The sequence below is a fragment of the Peromyscus maniculatus genome, chromosome 7 (assembly GCF_049852395.1).
Source record: "Peromyscus maniculatus bairdii isolate BWxNUB_F1_BW_parent chromosome 7, HU_Pman_BW_mat_3.1, whole genome shotgun sequence".
Taxonomy (NCBI): domain Eukaryota; kingdom Metazoa; phylum Chordata; class Mammalia; order Rodentia; family Cricetidae; genus Peromyscus; species Peromyscus maniculatus.
Window position 1 is genome coordinate 61,869,920 of NC_134858.1, and position 23,641 is coordinate 61,893,560.

General features: G+C 52.1%; 1 protein-coding gene across 25 annotated transcripts in view; it reads left to right on the top strand.

Annotated features, from left to right (window-relative positions):
* Megf11 (multiple EGF like domains 11) overlaps positions 1 to 23,641 on the top strand; it is a 337,954-nt gene that overhangs the window by 88,778 nt on the left and 225,535 nt on the right. For all 25 annotated transcript variants that reach the window (XM_076576504.1, XM_076576500.1, XM_076576505.1 and 22 more), the window contains exon 2: positions 21,357 to 21,461. In XM_076576504.1, coding sequence (XP_076432619.1) covers positions 21,364 to 21,461 — 98 coding nt within the window. In that variant the 5' untranslated portion in view covers positions 21,357 to 21,363. The remainder of the gene's footprint in view (positions 1 to 21,356; positions 21,462 to 23,641) is intronic.

Consider the following 23,641-nt stretch of genomic DNA (forward strand, 5'->3'; position numbering starts at 1 on the left):
GGCCTGGATCACTACCCAACGGCCTCTTCCATTTATTCAAAAGGGTTTTTTATAACAATGCCAAGGGGCAGGATAAAAGACCTCCCCCTTGTAAGATCAAAGCACACCATACAGCCAAGTGTAGACCCTTCCAAACACCTGGTAAACATGCCCGTGACCAAATCATCCCTCTGCTGGGTAAAGCAAACTCAGATTCTCTGACCCTGAGTAATTTGGGCCTCCACACTGGGCCTCTATGGAAGGCAGGTGTCTTAGTTAGGGTTTCTATTGCTGTGAAGAGACATCATGACCACGGTAACTCTTACAAAGGAAAACATTTAATTGGGGTGGCTCACTTACAGTTTCAGAGGTTTAGGCGTCCATTATCATCATGGCGGGGAGCATGGTGGCATGCAGGCAGACATGGTTCTGGCTACATTTTGATCAGAAGGCAACAGGAAGTGGACTTCGACACTGGATGGTATCCTGAGCATAGGAGACCTCAAAGCCCGCCCCCACAATGATGCACTTCCTCCATCAAGGCCACACCTCCCAATAGTGCCACTCCCTATGAGATTATGGGGGCCAATGACATTCAAACTTTTGTCTTTGGAACATATGAGATGCCTGATGGGGAAGAGAGTGAGGGGTAGGATGTGTCAGTGAGCAGATTCCCTCCTGGAAACAGCCCGGAGCTGAGGCCCACCTCCAGGCCCTTAGCCCCTTTGCCAAGGGCTGAGAACCCGCTTGCTCTACTCCCACCTGCCTACCAGCTGCTGAGTGTACTCCCTGGACCGGTGCCAGCCACAGACTGCTGGGTCTGCAGAAAATAAACACAGAGGTGGAGAGGCAGCACTCAGAGGTTTGGAACAGTTGGACACACTGTAACACTGGAATACGAGACAACGGATCCCTCTCAGGGATGTGAACTCTGGCAGCAAGATGCTCAGGGCAGTCAGGGAAGTCACGCACAGTAGGACCAAATATCAGCTGGGGTCTCCCCGGAAATGAAAAACTGCCCCATCTAAATGGTGACCTCTGGCTTATCTCTGAGGGGCAGAGCAAGAAGACAGCAGGAGGGATTCAAGTTAGAGCTCACCAGCGATGAGAGGTTGTCATCTGAAGACCGCCATCTGGAAGAGCGGTGGACTCCTTCCTGGGAGGTTGAGATTCTTCCTTGTGGTCTGGGGAGGAGAGGGCACAAGTCAAAGCTTCTGGAACAGCCTTCCAGCAGGAGTGGAATGAGGAGAATTCTGTCAACATACCATTTCCTGTCTGTTTCAAAGCACTTGTACTTGCGTTACCTTTTTGATCTTTAGAAGCACCCTGGAGGTAGGTCCGAGGGAATGACCAACCTCTCTTTGTAGAATGCGGTTATGGGTCGGAGAAGTGGGGGGGAGATGCTGCTCGGTTGGTAGAGCGCTTGCCTGGCGTGCACAAGTCTTTGGGTTCACTCTCCAGCACTTGGGAAAACCAGGCATGGTAGCACACACCTGTGATCCCAGCATGCAGGAGACAGAGGGGGAAGTCCAAAGTCATCCTCAGCTGTGCAGTGAGTTGGAGGCCAGCCTGTGCTACATGAGATGGTCTGTTAGAAACAAAAACAAAGGCCAGGCAGGCGGTGGTGGTGCACGCCTTTAATCCCAGCACTCGGGAGGCAGAGCCAGGCAGATCTCTGAGTTCGAAGCCAGACTGGTCTATAGAGTGAGTTCCAGGACAGGCTCCAAAACTACACCAAGAAACCCTGTCTGGAAAAACCAACAACAACAAAAAAGGCATCAGAGAAGACACATCAACTTCCTGAAGTTGCCCAGCGAACTGAGAACTAGGAAGACTATGAGAGGACACCCTGAGGCTTTAGCTGGTGGCTGGGACGAGGGTGTGAAGAAGCACTGGGAAATGGCAGCATAAACAGTGACTGGTGCCTTGTGCTCAGTAAGCGACAGCAGCAACATTTGCTGAATTCTCAATGTGTCGTGATGTCATTCAGTTTTCACGGTGGGCCCCGCTGCTGCCCTCTCTATCCGCAGGTAAGGGGGCAGAGCCCCAGTTCTGTGTGCCAAGCCCCTCAGCTGGTCCCCTGCAGAGCTGGTTCCCCCTTCAGAGCAGAAGCCATGTCTGTCTGTCTGCACACTGCTCTTTCCGGCACCCAGGAAGGCACGGGACCCTTCCCATTTTACACACAGACCCCCAGGGCTAGCTCACACCAGGGGGCCGGTCCCCCAACTGCATTCACACCTAGAGGGATCCCACCGGTGCACTCCGAAGCCCCTCAGGGACAAGTCCACACCCTGGTCCCCCATGTAGTCAGGGGGTGTGGATGGGGCAGGGAGGGCCCCACATGGGGCAAATTTGCACACACCTGGACTCTCCATGTGACAGACTCTGAGGAGCAGCCCCTGACAGCCGCTAATCACTGATGGCCGAGGCGCTGGCAGCACCTCGTTATAGCAAGTCCAGGGCAGGATTTATGGCCACTTTGAAAGTGGCTTTGAAATGAGTTAGAACTCAATATTGAATTTTTTTTTTTTTTTTCTTTTGGCCTCCTTTCCCTTTGGGATTTCAGGGCCTGTGGATCGGCTTCCTCCTTATTAGCATATTCTAATGAGCGCTTATTAAGGTGAATTTCACTGTAGTGCTCTGAGGGCTGGTTAGAAGGGGAAGCCAGAAGGAAGGCCCCGAGTGGCCCGGCCGGGCTCTCAGGCCTGGGGCTGCTTCTGGCCTTGACTCTGCAGGGAGCCAGGCTCCTGCCCACATTGCTTTCTATTGTGGAGCCGGAGAAATGCTTAACAGCGGCCTCTCACAGGCTTATGGGCCACAAATTCTGAGTTCAGATTCTGCCTCAGACACTACTCAGGACAGGGCAGCCGGTGTTCTCTCAGTAGGGCCTGACAAGCCCACCGGTCACTTCTGTGGGAGGGATGGAGACTGATCTGTGCATGTCAGGGTCCCCAAGGCCTGCTGTACCACAGGGGTTCAGCCATAAGAGTGAGGAGCCAGATAGACAGACGGAAGAATGAGCAGGTTGCCTTCCTGGAGGGGTTGTAAGACCCGTGGATGCTAGGGTGCCTGTGATGGATGCTGGGGCATCTGCCGTGGGTGCTGGGGTACCTGTTGTGGGTGCTGGTGAGGGTTTGCCTTGTGGTGTCTACAGCTGGGACATAGGTGATATTGGTGCCCAGGGCACTTGTCCCAGCCCAGGGGTGTAGGGAGCTATGAGCTTCTGGTCCCCGAGTCTGCTGCTGTCTAGAGGTGCTCTGAGGAAGAGTCTATGACAGCTCATCTTCATTGTTCATGTGGTTGGATTTGGAATCACCATGGAAACACACCTTTGTGTGTCTGTAAGAGTGTTTCCAGAAAAGCTGAACAAAGCAGGAAAGACCTATTCCCCGGGCTGGAGTCCAAGACTGAATACAGAGAGGAGCGCAAGCTGAGCACAGTTTCAGTCTCTCTCTGCTTCCCGACTGCAGAGGCACCATGACCAGCGGCCTCACGCCCGGCTGCCAGGCCTTCTCCGCCATGATGGACCGTGTCTTCGAACTGTGAGCCACATTAAACCATCCCCTCTGAAATCTCCGATTAGGAATTGCGCCATAGCCACAGGAAAAGAAACCGGTTAGTCTCGGGGATGTGAGCTCGATGGTTCCTGCTTCCTTCTCACGTACCTCTGGCTGGCTTCTAAGAGGACAGCAAATCCACTGGTGGCTTTGACGGACCCCAACTCTACCTGCCACTGTCACTTTGGCAGGGCAGAAGAGCCTGTGACTCCAAAGTAGAAGCAAAGGATTGCCGAGCAGAGGGAGCCCGTGGGTACCTGGGCTTGGTGTAAGAAGGGAGAAGAAGAGAAAAAGGGCCAAGTTATCCCGTTGATGGCTTTCCTTGGTGAGCCTAGTAGGTGGCTCTCAGTCCTGGGCTACTCCTTAGAGTTCACCTGTGGAGCTTTAGCTACCTATGCCTACATTCGATGCTATTCATATTCGTTTGGTTCTTGTTGATCTGGACCAAGATTGTTAGTGCTAATAGCTTAAGGTAGACCCCTGTCTTCAGATGCCTCTGCAGTGTGACCAGGGTGAGTCCTGAGGCTTGGGATGTGTGTATGCTGGTGGGAGCAGGTATACCATCCCATATACAAGTACCCCTGGGTCCCCACGGAGAGTCTATAGAAGAACCCACTTTTGCTTGCACAGCTTCCCGGGGCCAGACAAGGTACTAGAAGAAAGACCGAGGGGCCACTGGTTCCCTCTGTCCCTGAAACCTCTTGCCTTAGGCGTCCACTTCAGCATTCTTGCCTGTGGCATGCAGGCTCTCCTGGGGTCAAGGAGCTATGGACGAGCTATGGTCACCTGCAGAGGAAGACAGAGATGGGCTGTAGACGGAGGACTGGAAAGGGGTGTCTGAGGGCTAGGCTAGCAGGGCGGAGTGGGATCTGGGGTGAATGCCCAGCTCTGGGAATAGTTTCCTTCTAGAAACTTGAGACAAGGGCTCTGTTTCAGGAGTCTCTCACTTGAAGAAGGAGAACAAATTTCTGCAGCAAAGATGTGGGGAGATGGAGGCAGAGCTTGGCAACAACTGGGTAGCCCTTCTCTCTGCCCTAGAAAGGCAGGAGCCACTGGAGCAAGTCCTGTGATGGGCTGGCCAGGCAGTAGCCTGGTGGGCAGGTAGGTCCTGGCAGCAGACTCCAGTGTGCCGCTGAGGACCTCACCATTCCGAGTCCTTGGACTGCCTTGGCCCCACATACCCCAAGGAGGGACTGCTTAAGAGCCATCTCTCCATTTCCCAGTTGTGTGATGGAGGGGGTCCAGAAATGGACTGGGGCAATCCAAGACCTAGGTTCAAGACCAGCTCCATCTGTTATCAACTGTTTGATCTCTCTCTGGCCTCTGGTTCTCAGCCTCAGTTCTCCCATACAAGCACAGGGTCTTGTCTGTGAACATGTGGACCAGCATTGGCTGGTAATCAGATGGGTCTCAATAGCTGGTACAGCGTCAGATAGATAAATAGACCTGTCTGCTCCCTTTGATGTCACCCATCAAGAATTCTGGAGAGCCACAAGGACCTTCACTAGGGTCTAGTGTGGCTCTCACATGCAGAGCTATCAGATAACTTGTTTAAAAAAATTTAAGACATTTATTTATTTGGGGGGAGGGATTGTGCAATGGGGTGGGTACAGAAATCAGCTTGTAGGAGCTGGCTCTCCTCTTCAACTATGTGAGTCTGGGGAATTGCATTTAGACCACCAGGCTTGGCGGCAAGCACCTTTACCTGCTGGGCCATCTCACCAACCCACAATTTCCTTTTCTAAACGGGGAAACTGAGGCCCAGAGGAACTGTCAGGAGTCTTCCCATGGCTCTGTGGCTGGTGGAAATTTTCTATGCAGGACTTTAAGCCTATGTGTTCTCTTGGAATGACCAGGCAATTGAGAAGGGGTTGTAGTTTATGCTGTTCAAGAAGCAGCCGGGAGAGGTACAGTAACTTGAGGCTCACGGAGCTGGCTAGACCTGGAGGGAGAGCTCTGATTCTGGCTGCTCGGCCTCTGGCCTGCTTCTCCCGGTCCCTGGCTGGGCTCTCAGCTCTGGCCCTCCTTGGAGGCCGTGAAACAACCTTGTCAGCAGATTCTGTCCCCTCGCAGTTCCGCCCTCTAGCAGCTGCACAGGTTGGCAGTTGCACGCGCTCCGCACGCCACGACACACGGGCGCCGCGCCGCTCTACCATTTGGCTTTAGTGATTACTCCACAGTGGGTGAAATTGGCTTGAAATAAATGTCTCCTCTGCCTTCCCCTGGGGGTGATTTTATCCTCATCTCCACTTTGGGGAGTGATCCGGAGGCGGCCAGGAGCCTGTGCTGTCTAGATGCGTCCTCTCTGATGCAGAGGTGTTTCTGGAGATCTGTGCGGAGGGGGCTGGGGCGCCGCACACCCCAGCATCTTGGAGGCTCCATACAGCAGGACTGAAAGTGAGGAAGGGGGCTAAGGGCGGGCTCAGTTTGGTAAAGGGCTTGCTCTGCGAGCATGAGAACCTGAGTTCAATCCCAGGGCCCACATTAAAAAGTCGTGGTGTACGCCTGTAGTCTTAGAACCGGGGAGGCTAAGCCGGGAGGATCCCTGGCGCTCACTGGCCAACCAGGCTAGCTGACCTGGTCCACGTCTCAGTGGGAGACCCTGTCTCAGAAACAAGACAGACCACTTCTGAGGAATAACACCTATTGTTGACTTTTAGCTCTCACGGTGGCACACATGCACATATATAAATGCTAACGTTAGGAAGGGCTGGGGCCCAGAAAGGCGTGGGATCCTATTTATTCCTGGGGCAGAAATGGGTGCTTTACCTTTGGGGGTGGGAACTGGTCCTTTCTACAATAAACCTCTCGTCCTCTGATAGCAGGGACGATGACAATAGCTTTGATATTGAACCCTATGTTCACCTTTCCTGGTCAGATCTCTGGCCAGTAATTGGCTTCGCTGCTGCCAGTCCTAAGGGTGGAGGTCAGGGACCAGCTCACCCTCCTTGGAGGCCTGCCTTAGGGCTACCCTATATTTTCTTCCATGGTTCCACAGAGCACCACTGATGCAGGGCTAGGGTGTTGGAGAAAGTCTTTAGGCCAGGAATGACACAAGAGAAGAATTCACCCAGGACATGGTTAGTTTAGCCATGCAGGGCCAGGGTGTTGGGTGTCCTTGTCTATTGAGGATGTGTGTGGAGGGTCATTTGCCTGGTCGTATACTCTCACGGTCTTCCTGCTTTCCACTCCTAAAGGGGCTTTGAGATCTCAGCCAGGTTCAGTGTACCCATCCCTTGCACTATATCCAAGGTATGCACTATAGCCAGTGGGCACCTGCTCCCCCGTATGCCGAAAGTTGCCATGAGAAAGCAGCTAGATGTCAGTCGTGGCCACCATGCTTCAAATGAGAGCCCGCTGACAGGGGCTTCCTCTCAGCTGATGGGACCACGTGGCTGGCCTGTCTTCTGAGTTCTGAGTTTTTCTCATAGTTGGATAGTATCCTCCCTTCTCTGTTCACATCTTAGGAGTGTGAAGGAGGCTTGAATCCACAGAGATGGCCCCATTCCTCTTCTCTTCCCCCAACCTTCCCTTCTCTCTTACACACACACACACACACACACACACACACACACACACACACACACACACACACACACGTGTTCAAGCCCCTGAGTCCAAAATAGGAAGACCTAAGCTGAGCTTAGTGTACATGAAGCCTTGGCTTCAATTCCCGGCACCACATGAACCAGGAATGGAGGTGCACACCTGTAGTCCTAGAACATGGGAGGTAAAGGCAGGAGGATCAGAGGCTCAGAGGCATCAGCTGCTACATAGCAAGTGTCACGTCAGCCTAAGCTACGTGAGAATGTCTCAAAACCAAACCAAACTTGAGGACGGAGACCTCTCTGGGAGCAGAATGGTGCTCACACAGGGTAACTCCTAACTCAGCCATGTCTACCTGGAAGCCTTCATCCTGTTAACTGCAAACGGAGATTATAATACCTTTCTCAGAGTTGTGGGGAGGACCATGTGCCAACCCAGTGCCTTGCCTGGTGCAGGCTTTCGGGAGACATCCATTCCTCCTTAGCCCTGGTATTCGGGATGTGCACAGTGGCTGGGGTACAGCTGGAATGTTCTTTGGCTCCATGGACATCCAGGTTGGAGCTAACAAGGGCCATTCTCAGAGCTGGGAGTACCCAGTGTCCACTTGAATGTGAACTTCCAACCCCAGTTTTCTAGCTGGCTACCCATGCCTAATTCCTGCCGACAGGGTTCCCACCCTCCTGTTCCCCACCACAGTCCCTGCCTGTCTCTTTTTCTCCCCCATCTTGGCGCAGCTGAAGGGACCTGTGTCAGTGACCTACCCGGGTTTAGGAAGCCTGCCTCTCATCCTTCCCACCCCACTGAGTCCCCACATGCATTATGGTAGATTTAGAAATTCGTGGGCATACCTTGGAATTAGACCACAGGGGAAGCCAGGGTTAGTCTTGGCATGAGCTCCCAATTTTCTACCTACTGGTGACTCAGCATTTTAAGGTTAGGCCAGGGATGTCTGGGGAAGGAGCAGAAGGCACCAGAGCAAAGCGGATGTTGGGGAGGGACCTGTGCCTGCCTCAGCTTTGCCTTGAAGAGCTGCGTGAGTCTCTGACTCTTCCGTGGAGCCGGAAGTTAAGCAGTTTTCCGTGGTTCTGGTACCAGCTACCAAAAGTCTTTTTGCATGTAACCCCTTCTTTCCTGCATGGGTAAAATCCCTCTGGGTTTAGGACATTTTGTGTGATTTCAGGCTCATCTTTCCCAAAGACCTTTAGAGTAGCTATGAGCAGAGGGAAGGAGCTGAGCAAATGGATGATCAACACACTCTGGAAACTTCTTTCCTTCCCTTCCCTTCCCCCCTTCTCCCTTTGAGACAGAGTCTCTAGCCCAGGCTGACCTTGACCTCTCAATGCAGCCAGAGATGGCCTTGGATTTTCGGTCCTCCACTTCCCGAGTGTTGAGGTTACAGGCATGTACCAGTGCACCTGGTTTTATAGACCCAGGCTTCATGCACTCTACCAATCATGCCCCCAGCCCCTGGATGCTTCTTCTCAGAGAGGAAAAAGAGCAGTTCTGGGTAGCTCTGGGGTGGTGGTATTACCTGACAGGCCCTGGTGGACATGGCCACCTTCCAGTAATGGAAGCTTCCAGTTATTTGAGGTGGGACTGCCATTTCCCCTCCATCCTGGTGCTCAGGGTGACCTGAGTCCTGCTTGGCCTGACGAGTGACCCAGCAACTCAACTCTCCTGACCTCCTCATAACCCGCCATACCTCTTTGCAGGCTGAAATGCCTCCATCTGCATCATCCGTAGGCCTCTCGGAAGGAACTACCTGACGTGTTAGGCTTTTTAATTTAGCACACACCACACGTATATGCCCCTAGACAAAACACAATTGATTTATAATTCTCTTAATGGAAGCCAGGCTTTACTTGCTCCAGAAATAGATCGTTACCTCTGCCACCTTCTGTAATTTTTTTCCTCCTGTTTTTTTTAACCCCACCATGGTCTGGAGCTACGACATTTAATTTCAGCCTTTTCTCATAATCCACTAAACGTCAGATATTTCTTTTCAGATCTTTAATTTATAATCTGTTTGATCGCTTTCCCTTCGTTAATTAATGTCCTTCCTGGGCACCCGTGACAGGGCCTTTGTATGATGCTCCTCTTACTGTAAGCAGGTGCTTTTAGCCTTAATGAACAATTTCCTGGAAAATACTGAAACGAACAACGAGTAATCAGGCCAGGGACACAATGAATCTGGGGCTTGTGTGCCATTCAGCAAATTAAACCAGGGGTAACAAGGGACAGGGTGTGTGTCCCGTGGAACCGTGTGACTGGGTCAATCCACACTCAAGTTCTAGAAGTTGAGAGAGCAGTTTATTCCCCTAAGAAACTAGAGCTCAGAATCATTGTTCAGTCACAAATACTTCTAATGAAAGAGTAGCCTGAACACAAGGCCCAGGCCAGACATAGCCAAGTTGGCCTCTGGTCTAGCCTTGGAATCAGCTCTAGCTTCCACTGTGTGTCATTGGGGCCTGTGGACTTCATCTCCAGTCCTTTCTGTCCTTTTTAGAAGACCTGGAGCACCCTAGGGAGGCAGCCCTTCACTGGGTGGAGTCTCAGCCAGCTCCTAGGAATGTCTGCGCTGAGGTCCTGCCCTCACACCCCATCTGGAGAGTCGTGTGGAGTTGGGGGGGGACGTGCAGCAGAACTGAGCATGTGCGGGGCGGGGGATGGGGCGGAGGCACCTGTTCCTGGGCCCTGACTCTACTCTTGCTTCTTTAACTTCTTGTCGTCCTGCGAGCCACTTTTTTTGTTTTAATTAATTTACTTTTAAAGTTTTTATACAAATGTATTTTATCCAAATATGTTTGATATATTAAACAAACCTCCCTCCATAGTCTCTTTGCTCTGTTTTCTTGCCCCTCCCCTCTGTTAGTCCCTTTCGGTTTGTCCCCTTAGACAAGTTGACTTCTACTTGTGTATGAGTGTGCGTGTGTGTGTGTGTGTGTGTGTGTGTGTGTGTGTGTGTGTGTGTGTGCATGTGTGCATGTGTGTGTGTGCGTGTGCGTGTGCGTGTGTGTGTGTGTGTGTGTGTCCCCGTCTGTCCGTGCATATGTGTGTGTGTAGACCAGAAGGCAATCTTGGTTGTGGTTCCTTAGTTGCCATCCACCATGTTTATTTGACTCCGTGGCAGGAGGCCACCTCTGTCTTCCCAGTGCTGGGGTTAAAAGTCGGGGCCACTGTCTCTTGCTTTTTTTTTTTTTAAACACAGTTCTGGATCTCAGACTCAGGACCTTGTGCTTACAGTCAAGCGCTTCACCAGCTGAGTTTTCTCCCTGGCCCTGTGTGTTGTGTGGTGGGGTTGGGGAGGTATATGTGTACAGGGGGGCATGGAGGCCTGAGAAGGTGTCCTGCCCCATCACCCTCCACGTGGCTCTCTCGAGAAGAAGGTCTCTCGTTGAGCCCTGAGTTAGGCTGGCAGCCAGCAAGCTCCTGTCTCTGTGCCCCCGTCACTCGCCATGGCAGTGGGTTATGAGCACATGCGACCTTCCATGCCTGGCATTTTATGTAGGTTCTGGGGATTTGAACTCAGGTCCTTGTGCTTACACAGGGAGCTTTCTCACTTCCTGAGCCGTTTCTCCAGCCCTTCACTTTCACTCTCCTGTCATGCATGTCTACGGTCTTCCATATCTTTTTAAAATCTTTCCTCGGGAAGCAGTTGAGGGATGAGATTAAAGCTTCCACACCACAAAGGAAGTGGTTAGTCAGTGAAGAGGCGGCCTGTGAAATGAACGAAAATCTTTACAAGCTGTACATCTGACAGCAGTTTATTATCTAGAATTTACAAGAAACTCATTCAAGAAACAAACAAACAAACAAGCCGGGCAGTGGTGGCGCATGCCTTTAATCCCAGTACTTGAGAGGCAGAGGCAGGTGGATCTCTGTGAGTTCAAGGCCAGCCTGGGCTACAGAGCGAGTTCCAGGACAGGCTCCAAAGCTACACAGAGAAAAAAAAAACCAAAAACCAACCAAATAAACAAAAAACAGGGCCAGTGAGATGTCTCGGTGGCTCATGGGTAAAAACACGTTGGCTGCGTAAACATAATGACCTGAGTTTAATCCCTGGAAGCCACAGTGCACGGAGAGAGCCGGCTCCCCAAAGCTGTCTTCTGATCTCCGCATGCCTGCTGTGGCACATACGTACCCATTCTGACTCTCTCTCTCTCTTTCTCTCTCACAGTGATAATAATAAATAAAATTAAAATGTAGACAAATCAAGCAAGCAATCAATAAATGGACTGACAAAGGGAGCTGGATTTTTCACTCTCCCCACTTTAAAGATGAAGAAATGTAGGTTCCAGATGTTGGGAGACCCACCCAAGGCCACCCAGTTGGTGAGATGCAGAACTGGGATGGGGAACCAGGAGCCCCCTGAGATTCTGGGCCTCATGGAGCTGGCTGTTGCCTTGGTGATGGTGAAGTACCCAGCAGGGCTGACCTGACCAGGCTCTGAGCCAGAATTCACTGGCATCGGGAACAAAGGGCCGCAATATATTTCTTTTAAAATCCAAATACCTGATCCACGGGTTATCCTGAATAGAGCTGACAAAAATCTACATTAACCATCCATTTTCCCATTCGTCTGATCATTTTGGGTCTTTGAAATAGTATAATGTTCTTAATCACAGCCCAGATATGCTCACTGAGAAGACTCGGGGCATCCAATGGAGGTGGTGGGCTCCTCCCCAGCAAGATGGCTTCAAGGGCCTCCTGGGGAGCTCCGTAAAGGGGCCAGTGTCCCCAGTGGTTGCAGCCCCTCAGGTCTGCTGAGTGGGATGGCTCCTCAGTCAGTTCACATGTGAGTGGCACTCCGTAGGATTGTGGTGGCGCTGTTTGCACTGTTTTGTAACCCATATTTCTCACATCACAGTACGTCGGGGTCTTATTTAATTATCTTTGCTATCCCAATGCCTGTGGTGATAATGCTGAATGTAGAACACCATCATCATAACAACGCTTAGGAAGCACAAGCCTTGTCTTCCTGCTTCCTCCCCCATGGGACAACCCTATAAAGCACTGTTTGTAGCTTCTAGATCTTTTTGCTTCTCTCTATATATGCATACACTTTCTTCTTTTCTCTTTTGTTTTTGAGTACTGTGTCTCCCAGGTTGATCTCAGACCCCTGGGTTCATGTGATCCTCCTGCCTCAGCCACCCTTTACCAAGTGCTCGAACCACAGGTATGTACCACCATATACATTTTTCATCGAAGTGTTTAACATTTGTACTATGTGAGTGGGCATGCCGGAAGTGACTTACTGAGGCCCCCGTGGGTGCCTCAGTTTACGTTGCTTCAGGGCTACATCTCTCTAAGACTGGTGCTTTTGACCTGCCTTTGGCTTTGATCAGTGTGGATACCAGGCTATGGAACACTGATTAGAGCAAAGGTCTCTGATTTCCCCCTGCACTTGCCCCAGGCTTCTTGCAGGAAACACATTGGTGCTTTGAACCAGCCTCTTCCAGAGGCCTATGCCTCTGACAGCATTCCCACATACCTGCAGCAGATGTTTGGGGGACTGGAGCTGGGCCATACTGGAGTCACCCCAGTGTTACTATGGCTTAATGGATAGATGAAGGATGGGGCCCATCTGGAGAGCTATAGTTAGGACTGACCTAACCAGCCCATTTGCTCATCCAAGGCCAGGTTCTCCAGCAAGAGGTTTTCCTATCCACAATTTTTCTTCTCCTGACTTCTTAGAAACTCTGAAAGCCAAAATTACAGAGCTGCAAGGGTCTCGGAGGTGGAGGCTCTGTGTCGGGAGCAAATGAATATTTCATTGGACATCCTCTCTGGGCAGACACTTCACCTGCTCTCAGTGCACAGCTTTCAGAGCTCTGTGATGTTAGTGACACTGTCCATGAAAAACATGACCCCTGGCCCGGGATGTAGTTCAGTTGCTGGGGTGCTTGCCTAGCATGCACAAAGCGCCGGGTTCCATCCCCAGCACCACATACGCCAGGTGTGGTGGCTCCTACCTGCAATCTCAGAGGTGAAGGCAGGGGGATTGGAAATGGAAGGTCATCTTCAGCTATGCAGTGAGTTTGAGGTCAGCCTGGGCGACCTGACATACTATCAAAAAAAAAAAAAAATGGAGTGAGGTGGGGTGAGGGGGTGGGGTGCAGGCCGTGGTTTTCACTGGGTTTTGCTTTTAGGCCATGGAGTCACCCCTGCTGACTCCTGTTGCTTTACCTGAGCCCTGCAGTCTCCTTGCCGCCTGTCCCTGAGGAAATCACCTCCCCTCCTAGGGCACAAGGTGTTGGGCAGCAGATGCTGCTGGGTGTCCCTAGGCCGGTTTTGACACCCTAAGGCTTGCTGTCCAGATGACATAAATCACATCCCGGAGACACATGAATGACTCTCGAGGACCCAGTGTCCCAGTCCACTTGTGGTTACATCTTGTGTTTGAGAAATTTTTTTTTTTTTTACCCAAGTGGGCAGGAATGAGGTCCAACCCACCAAAGATAACCCCATTCCCTGGATGTTTATGTCATGGAGGTTTGGAAGATGGAGCTACAATTTGGTGCCTGGGCGTCAGGGACTCCCTATAGTTCTTAGAGAGCCGCAGCGGGGAGAGAGAGCAGCAGACAGAGTGGGCAGGCGTGTGGAGAATGAGGTGGGGAGTAGCCGGGCTGGCTGAGTGTGCCCTGATTTGCAAAGAAATGGAAAGATGGAGATAATTGCTTTGTGAGAAATAGGATGGTCTAAGAACACAGATAAGTTTTCTGCCTTCATCTACACAGGGCTGGAGGCCATGGATATGAGGCTGCCTGTTTGGGAGTGGAGAGCAGAGAGTCGGGGGCAGGCAGAACCCAGAGCTGTTGGAATGGGGCAGGAGGCCAGCACCTGATTAGTCTGGAGATGTCTCTCCAGTCCCATGGGTATGCTGTGCTCTCTTTCCAGCCTGCCTGAGGTCAGGGCTACTTGCTGTCAGCAGGGCAGGGGATGGAGGGGACAGGGCAGTCTTTTAATCCTGACGAATGGACGTTGGCAGCCTCCCTAACGTCATTCTTGAGATTTGCAGCGTGAGGCTTCCTGGGCAAGGGAAAGCAGGATTTATCAGGGTGGTGGAGCCCAGCTTCGGAGGAAGACATTTAACATGTCCGGGGAGGGGACTGTAAGACCTTCTGATTTATCCTGAGGTGCAGACACCTCACAGGGCTGTCACATTGGCACTGGAACCCTGCACCCCTGTGGTCAAGGGAACACTCCTATTCTTTTAGAGACTAGGAGATGTGGATTTATTTGGAAAGTTTTGGTTTTATTTATTTATTTTGGTATAGGGAGATTAGAAAGTGATCAACATAAAGCCAGCCCCTGGCGGGATTACTAGGGGGCAGGAGGCTTCGTCAGGGCAGAGACAGAGCCTCTTAGTGTTGGTCTGAGGAGGCTGATGGCGGCCCCTCCTTTCATCTCTCATCTCCTGTCCATCAGACCCCAGCGAGTCTGGAAAACAGAGAGGAGTCTGGGGATGGCGAACCAGCTGGGGCAGGGCAGGGGAGAAGGGTGCCTAGCCTGGGCAATAACCTCGGTGTTGGCCTCCTGCGTGCAAACTTGGCTTTTCTGTTTTATTCAGAAAGTAGCAGAAGCGTGTGTATGCCCTATAAATAGAAGATAGAGGTCTCTCTGCACCCACACGCTGGGAGGGATGTGAGGTGTGTGCACAATCAGCCCCAGCTTCTGCTGCTCCCAGCCCTGAAAGTGCCTTTTCATGGGCCGCTCAGGATAGTCTTCGTCCTCATTTGCAGTGTGAGCTATTGACCAGCTCTCAATGCCTGCCTTGTGTTACTTCCCCGGGGCAGACAAGTGCCCGTGCTGATGGGGAGGTCCAGACAGAGGGCTCGGAATCACGCTCAGGATGTCCCGGGTGCCTCCTCTAACCGATGCCAACAGACTGGTGCTCCTGTGTTGCAGTTCACACAGTCGCGTGTGCCGTGTGCTCCTCATCGAATGACATGGCATGCGTGGTGTTTTCTGTCAGGTGAGGCAGGTGGATGTTCTTAAGGTCTGGGGTGAGTGGAGGCTGGCTGTGGAATCGGCCAAGTGGTTGACAAAGATGACCTGAGAATCCCTCTCTATGCAGGCAGCGCCCTGGTGCTGGGACCATAGCCGGGAAGGCAGCAGATGGACGCTCCTGCCCCTGGGTGTTCTGCTGGTGTGGGACAAGGGCAAGGGTCTATGAAAAGGTAAATAAGACCGGTTCTTAAGGCCAGGGAGAATTCAGAGGCTGTGTCTGGGTGGGAGTTACAGAAGAGAAGCTTTGGAGAGGTGACAGCTGTAGGGACCCCAAATGCATGGGTCTGTGCTTTCCTGGCCCCATCCAGGGCCCAGGACAAGCATTGTTAGTCTTCATGCACCATGTTCTAACATTTAATTGTCAACTTGATAAAAGTCTAGAATTCCTTTAAAAAAGGAGTAATTGAGTAAAAAGAGAGTGAACTGAGTAGTTGTGTTTATCAGTTCATCTACTGGGGACCCTCGTTGTTAATGGATACGGGACTCAGTCCACTGCGGGAGGCACCATTCCCTCAGTAGGCCGTCCTGGTCTGTAGATGGAAGCTGGCTGAGCATGAGCCTGAGTAAGTCAGCGTTCCTTCAGGAACATATCCTCCTTTTGTTCCTGCTCTGACTTCCCTCAATGAAATGTGTGCAAAATAAACCCCTTTCTCCAGGGTGCTTTTGGTCAGTGTTTTATCACAGTGACAGAAAGCTAACTAAGACCTATCTTTCCCTGTTCCTCTGCATACATTCCAAGCAGTCATTCCCCTCCATCCCCTTTGGTGCGGTAGAAGAACCTTTCCAAGGTCCATAAAACAGTGCTGGTCAGTAGCTCAGTTGGTAGGGTGTCTGCCCAGCCATACCAAAGGCCCTGGGTTCAATTCCAGTCACTACCTAAACCAAGTAGTCCCAGTCACTGTGGAAGTAGGAGCAGGAGGATCAGGAGTTTGGGCTCCACAAAACAGTATCTGACGGCTGCCACCCCGATGCCAGTGCAAACTGGTTGAGAAAGAAGAACTCACTGGAGAGACCTGGAGAGGAGGAGGTTCTAGGTCCATGGCTCTGGCTTCAGTGCATAAGTTTTAGCACCTTCAGGAAAAGGCAGGTAGGAAAGGGGAAACAGGCTCTGGGAGTTTTGCACAGATGGACTTTGTAACAACAGGTCCCCTGGCCATCTGTCTATCTGCTCTCTGTCCCAGTTTATGCACATTGTCTACGAGAGCCCCTGGTGCCTGGCCAGGTGTGGGATGTCATCAAGAGGACAGGCTGGACTCCCCAGGGGCTGGCCTGAGTCAAGCTAAAGATGGAACAGAGGTGTCCCGAGGATGCCAGCATTGCCAAAGCTGGCTCAGTCTGCATGGCCAGCCCAGGCCAGAGCAGGACTCCTTGGGTAGGGAGGAGGGGTTCCTTTGCTACAAGGTCAATGTCTTGGTCTCATTCTCTCTGTGTTTCTGTTTTTCCCTCTCTCTTTCTTCCTCTGTCTCTGTCTCTGTCTCTGTCTCTGTCTCTGTCTCTCTCTCTCTCTCTCTCTCTCTCTCTGTCTCTCTCTCTCTGAAAGCTTCATTTATTTTTGGCTGACCTTGAACTCACTATGTTGTTGAGGATGACCTTGAACTTCTGATCTTCTGCCTCTACTTCCTGAATGCTGGGATTAGCACCGCCAAGTTCAGTCTATGCAGTGTTGGGAATGAGCCTGGTGCTTGATACTGAGCCTGGTGCTTGATAAGGAGGCACTCCACAGACTGAGCCACACCCCCTGCCCAAGGTCAGTGTCTCTGAAGCTACCTGGTGGCAACCTAGAAGGCCCTGAAGAGTCAGAATAAACCGACACAAATGCCAAAGATATAAACTGGTTGATTCAGGCCCCCTGGTCGACTTGACCTTGAACAAGAGAAGCAAAGTCTCCCACACTGGGGTCATGAGGAGCTCTGCTCACCTAGCTGGCTGTGCCACTGGAGAGATCTCTCCTTAGGTCTTTTCAGAGCCTGGGGTTTGTGCTGATGCACCATGCACCATGGCTATTGCAGGTAAAGGCTCAGAAGGCAGCTGAGATTATCCACTCCTGAGAGCCCTTACCTGAGACGTCTCTGTCATGTTCTCACGGTAACCTAGCATCCCACACAAGCTGTAAACCACCCTCCAGCATCCCCATTCGGCCACGGCACAAGCTTCTCCCACCTGGCTCCCCCACCGCCACCTGCCACGTCTGGCCTCCACACCCCAGTGTGTGCATCTACCTCCACGCTCCCATGCTCTACCCATCCCACGTCGGTTTACTCCCCCCCGGGCTTCCCCAGGTCCCTCCCTGGCTGCTCTTGATCTTGTTCTGTGGGCCTCGGCCATCTCGTGAGGTTTCTTTGGGTTTTCAGGCATAGGTAGGTGCTACAGGGGCCCCCTTTTAATTGAAGCCATGGCAGGGGCATGCACCGATTTGACCCCACTGGCAGGTGTGAGTCACACCCCCTGGTTCCCTCTCTGCCCCTCCATTCATCCGCTACAATGCCTCCCACACTCCGAAGCAGGAGGAAGCTCCCTAACTCTGGAACCCGGCTCCTCTCTCTGCCTCTTAGCATGCAGGCCGAAGGGACAGGGGAAGAAGCCAGCTGACTTATTTACATGTCTCTCCCTCTGAAGTGATCCTGGGGCATTTTCTTATTTAATTATTAATGCCCGATGGTGCCTGATACGTTAACCTCTGTCACTCCAAATGGAGTCATCTAATAACCATGGTGGCAGGATTGATTTTCCCTTTGTCATCTCATAATAAGCATATGTGTTTGGTTCATGTGCTCCCCGAGAGCCCCCAGGAAGTCCCACTGAAGTGATTGGGGAGGAGTTGCCTTCACAGTGACAGGTTTTTTTTGTTTTTTGTTTTTTTCTGGCTGCTTTTCTGTCTTTTCAACTGACATGTCAGAGACAAGGAGATATGGTTGTTTGGGAGTCAGTTCCCGAAATGGAGGTGTAGGGCTCTCGATCCCACCACTGATTGCTCATAACGTGTCAGAAAGAGAAAAGAAGCATGCTGGGAAGATGGCAGGGTAGGCCGGGTGACCACACTTGAGCATGGGGCTTCCGCTGTCACTGTCTGGGGGCCAAAAGGGACGTTGTCAATGGTCCTGACCTCTGCCAAGCTCTGATGGGTAGTAGATGGTGCTTGACTGGCCAGAATTGAAGATACAGAGCAGGCTGAGGCGGAGATGGAGCAGGAGCGAAGAAGCCTGGCCTGATAAAAAGGAGAGAGAGAGAGAGAGAGAGAGAGAGAGAGAGAGAGAGAGAGAGAGAGAGAGAGAGTCTGCCTGTCTGTCTGTCTGTCTGTCTGTCCAGGTTCACATGCTCATATGTGCCCAGAGGCCAGAGGAGGGCCTCAGACATCATGCTCTATGACTTTCCACCTTATTCCCTTGATTCAGGGTCTCTCTCTGAACCCAGAGCTAGACTGGCAGCCAGCAAGCCTCGGTGATCTTCCTGTCTCCACCCGTCACAGCACGGGGGTGGGGTGGGGTGGGGTGGGGTGTTACCGGTGCCTACAGTCACACCCAGTGCTGGGATCCAAACTTAGGTCCTCATGCTATGCACTAAGCACGCTTTCTCCCTAAGATATCTCTGCAGCTTCCTGATTGGTTGATTGACTGACTGGTGATTGGTTTTAGTGCTAGCAATGGAACTCGGGACCTTGCACACACACTACACACCTGCTGCTCTCCTGAGCCATGCCCACAGCCCAGGACACAGACTTGGCCAGGTTCCAGGAAAAGAATCTGAGTCTTAGGGGGTCTGAGAAGCATCATCATTTCCCCCCTAATTTTGGACATCCTTCTCTCCCTGCTCCCACGAGAATTGGACATGGCCCTGGATAAAGACTTGGTGTTCTAGGCCTCGGACTGTCCATCTAAATACCGTCTTTCCCACTCCATCCACCTCCTCTTCTATTGTGCTCAGCCAGACAACCATCACCTTCTCTGCCATGCTCCAGTCTCCACTGACCCCTGCCTGTAAGAGTCAGCTACACTGAGCCATTCAGACCCGACTCAGAACGAAAAGCTTTAGTGAAGACTTTGTTGTTGTTGCATTTTCCAGGACAGGGTTTGTCTGTGTAGCCCCAGCAGTCTAGAAACTCGCTCTGTAGACCAGGCTGGCCTAAACTCAGAGATCCACCTGACTCTGCCTCCCAAGTTAATTCCATCTGACTCTGAGATTAAAGGCGTGCGCCACCATGCCCAGCTTAGTGAAGACTTCTTAAGAGCTTCCCCATGATGGCTATGATCCAAGTACCCACCCTTCCACTCGCGATGGTTCCCCAAGAGCTAGAGGACCCAGCTCCTCTTGTCTGGTGGCCCACTCCTTTGATACCCAAAGCCTACTGAATGTGAAGGTGACATCTCAGGTCCTTTGGAGGAGGATGCAAAGATAACAGGACCTGCCCAAGCATATATCAGGGCCACGCAGGAAACAGGGACAAGACACTCCACAGTGGGCAATCAAGACTCGCCTACCTTCCTGAGTTCTGTGTGTCTCACTCATTCCTCCCAGAGACACCTCCATGGAAAGAGAGGTTCATGTTCCTCCTGATTCTCCAACTCTCCCCAGCATGAACTGACATGTTCTGGATCGACTTGAATCTCCTAGTGGAGAACGGAGGGGTAGGATGGCTGGCTGGCATTGGCAGCAGCCCTCAGGACATGCTGTGTGGACCCCAGGTTGTTTGTGTGTGGTGGGGAAGGAAGAGGGTGGGCCTAGAGAGTGGCTGTACTTCCTGGACCCTGCTGGTTCAGAGAGGAGCCACAGAGTCACCCTTTCCTCCCCCAGGGGATCTGCCGATGCCCTTGATCTCTGGCTAAATCTGCACTTAGCTGGGTGATTTCCAGAATGTATGTAGACAGTACAACTCATTAGTCATTAATGTAGACCCCGTGGTCACACAGAATTTGTGATGATCTGCTTGTCGTTGAGGGAGCTTCTTAAGAAAGAATTGAACTGGAAATGACTGAGGTGGGAACAGAGCGGTTTAGCTTCTAGGAGAAAAGGGCCGCGTGAAGTACTGCATCTGGAGATGTGTGTAAATATATGCCACTCTTGTCTGTCCTCACAGGAGGATAAATGGGCCTCATCTAAAAACTTAGGGCCCGTGGGCTAGCTACCCAACCATTTCAAATCTGGGGACTGATTTCCAATGTCAAAATGTTTTCTAGAACACCCTCAGCCCTGCCTAATGGAAATTGTATTTCTTCTAGTGTCAATGGTTGAAAGGAAAAGCTGCCCTGGATTCATTAAAACCTTTAAATAAATCACAGTAGCACCTCTTCCACGAGTCATGGTGTTGGGTCAGCTCACCAAAGGACACTGGGACTCACGGGGTCCAACCCCACTGATGTGTCCTCGCTGCCCTGTGTCCCCAAGTTCAGTGGCCTATCAGGTGGGGACATTCAGACTAGAAGGCGTTCTCTAAAGCTGTAGTGTGGGGTCATAAGGTCTTGGAGAGTAAGGACCAGAGCCACTAACCCCCCACCCCCACCCCACCCCCGCCTCTCTGCATGGCTCACTCTCCATCCTCCTTAAGCAGCTCTGTGTTGGGGATCTCTCGTTTACGAAACAAGGTAGTTGGGACTGTGGAGCTGAGCCGTTCAATGGTGCTTCAGGGGCCTTGATGACCTGGTGGGCTGCTTCCTGAAAGCCCTGTTGTGTGACTGTCTCAGCCCCTCATCTCCCAGTGGCAGTGATAATTTGGTGACACCAAGGGACTGGTGTCCTGTAGGAGGGAAGAGAAGCAGAGGCCCAGTGTTCCCGGTGGCTGGTGCCCAGCAGGCTTGGAAGTGCTGTCTCAGTTCGCTTCACCTGGGCCACACAGTTGCTTCTCTTTCTTGGCATAGGAGGAGTAAGAGGTGATGGGATGACCCAGCTTTGCCAGAGATGAGGAGGAGGGACAGGGAAGACTCTACAGTGGCCAGATCCGAGTTTCTGTATCAAGGGTAGACTTGGGGGCCTGGGGGCTGGGGTGGTGCTCTGAAGGCTGAGAAACTTTAGCCAATGAATTGCGTGTGGGCCTCCTGCTGGGGAGAGCTCAGACCTGTGACTCAGACTCCCCCTCTTCAGTTACTCAGAGCTGCTACCCTGTTAGTCAACGACGACGTGAAACATCCAGGGTTCATTACTGTGCGGCAGCTGTGGGCAACCCAGGCTGTTTAGTATCTGTGCATCCGCTTTGAGGGAGGACCGAGTCTTAGCACCCAACAGATGCCGCGACACAGTCTGAGTAAGTTGCTTTCTTCTCTGTTCTCCACACAGGGGCCTGATGGCGCTGTCCACGGTGGGCCTTCTTGTTGGCTCCCTTCTGCAAGCTGCCCTGACTCTGAACCCCGAGGACCCCAATGTGTGTAGCCACTGGGAGAGGTAAGGTGGCGTTCCCTGGAGGGCTCACTCTGGGTGTGGCACTACAGAGAAATGCCAGAGTCAGGAGAGGCAGCGGGAGGCTGTGAATGGCCTGATACCCAATACGGAGGTGAGGCAGAGCAGGGCAGCTTAAACTGAAGGATAGGGTAAAGCAATGTGGATTTCTGGAACCCAGGACCGTGGGACGACAAGGTGATGTCATGTTAACAGCAGGTGACAACATCCCGTGGAGCTGTCCTGCCCCTTCCTCCTTTGTGTCCCTACCTTGTACTAGAGACTGTTCTCATTGCTATGACAAATCTCTGATGAGTAGGACTTGAGAAAGGCGGGGACATTCTGACTCCCAGATTGAGGGTCCAGTGCATCACGCAGGGAAAGCGCGGCTGCAGGTAGGTGTGTGAGGCAGCCGCTCACACGCAGGAAGCAGAGAGATAAACACGTGTGCTCACCTCCCTTTCTCCTTTCTATTTGGTCCAGGACCCCAGCCCATGCAATGAAGTCGCCCACCTTTAGGCAGAGTCTTCCAATCTCAGTCAACCCCGTCTGGAAATCTCCCCACAGACGGAGGTTTACCATCTAGGTGGCTCCCAGTCAAGTTGACCATCAGTATCAGCTATCACACAGCCATTTACAGATGAGGGAGTAGAGGCCTGCGGGGTTCTATCCCTGTCTACAGCCAGAGTGGTGGCAAGAGTGAGGAGGGATGGATTGTGGTCCTTGATGTCTTATCTTGGACTCTGGGATGTCTGTCATAGTCTCCTGGGACTGGCAGCAATGGCAGAGTAGAGCGGTGGTCAGGGCCTGCCATGGGGTGATGGGGAGGCCTCTTCTGCTTTTGGCCAGATCAGGGCAGGAGGCTAGCTCAGACAGGGTGGCGTGGCCACAGCAGAGGAGCCTGCCGCATGTAGGCTGCCGCAGCGAGTCCTGGAGTCTAGGCTAGGTCCCTGCAGATGGTCTGACTTTGAAGCACAAGGTTAGAGTATTGATTTTGGTGAGCAGAAAGACAGTGACCAGAGACCCAATCAGGAAAAACCGAATTAAACCCTGAAATTGATTGGCTATGCTGACCAGGATGACTCTGCCACTTATATACTAATAAATCAAATGAGTAAAATTAAGATGGAGACCCGGTGGGGGAAATGGATGGTGGAGGAGGGAGAGCATGGTGGGGCCGTGAGGTTGGATGGCTAGCCGCTGGGCAGAGAGGAACATCTCATCGAGGCAAGACTGTGCACTGGGATAGCCTAGACACTTGTAGGCCAAGAGGCCTGGCTGGAGGTAGAGAGGCCGTGCCTGCTTCAGGTGGCGTCTGGAGACTGTATGTCCTGTGCAGAGTTGTGATGATATCAAGGCTAGAGCAAAGGGTATGTCTGTGCTGCCCTGGCAAGAATGTAAAAGTCTGTGAAGACTTCAGGGTGTCCCAGTCTGGATTTTCCTACCTGTCAGCTATGCCCTTTAGGGGAGTCTCTGGATGACTGTGAGCCCTTAGCCACCTCTGTCCAGCAAGGAAAATAAACATCCTCACCTCCCAGGCTCGTGGGGGGAGCAAAGGAGCCAGTTTCATGAATGTGCTTTGCAGTCATTGTCTTCCTATTGGCAACTCTGGCTCAGGACGGGGTCATTATCACCTCGGGTGCGCAGTAGACTTACTGGGGTGCCTGAGTGCAGGCGCTGAAGCCCAGTCCAGAGACTCGTATTCAATGTTCCGTCTTTCTCACTTTCCCTTTTCCTGGTTGGTGAATCTAAGCCTTAGGGAGCCTCACTGATAGATAGAACTCCTCGTTAGCCTCTGATTGGGGACCCCTTCCCCAGGTAAGCCTGTCCACCATCCACCCAGGTTCCAGGATTCCCGCTGCCTCTCCGGCCATCTGTGTCTTCTTCCAAGGCCACAGTCTAGGGCTCGCTCTCTCTCTCTTACAGAGAGCCATCCCTTATGACAGGACCCATAACGAATCTCTCCAAACTTGAAAGAACCTTTGCTTGTCTTGCCTTCCCAGTGTGAACAAGGCTAGGATGTGAAAATGTTAAGGGTGAGCTGACTCTGAGGGTCACAGCTCTCGGCTCAGGTCACAGCCTGCGTGAGAGAACAGGGAGCCACCCAGCAGTGAAACCAGGTTTTCCCCCTCTAGCCCTGGGAAGGAGGCCGTCTAGGATACCTGTGTCCAGCAGGGTGCTTCCTC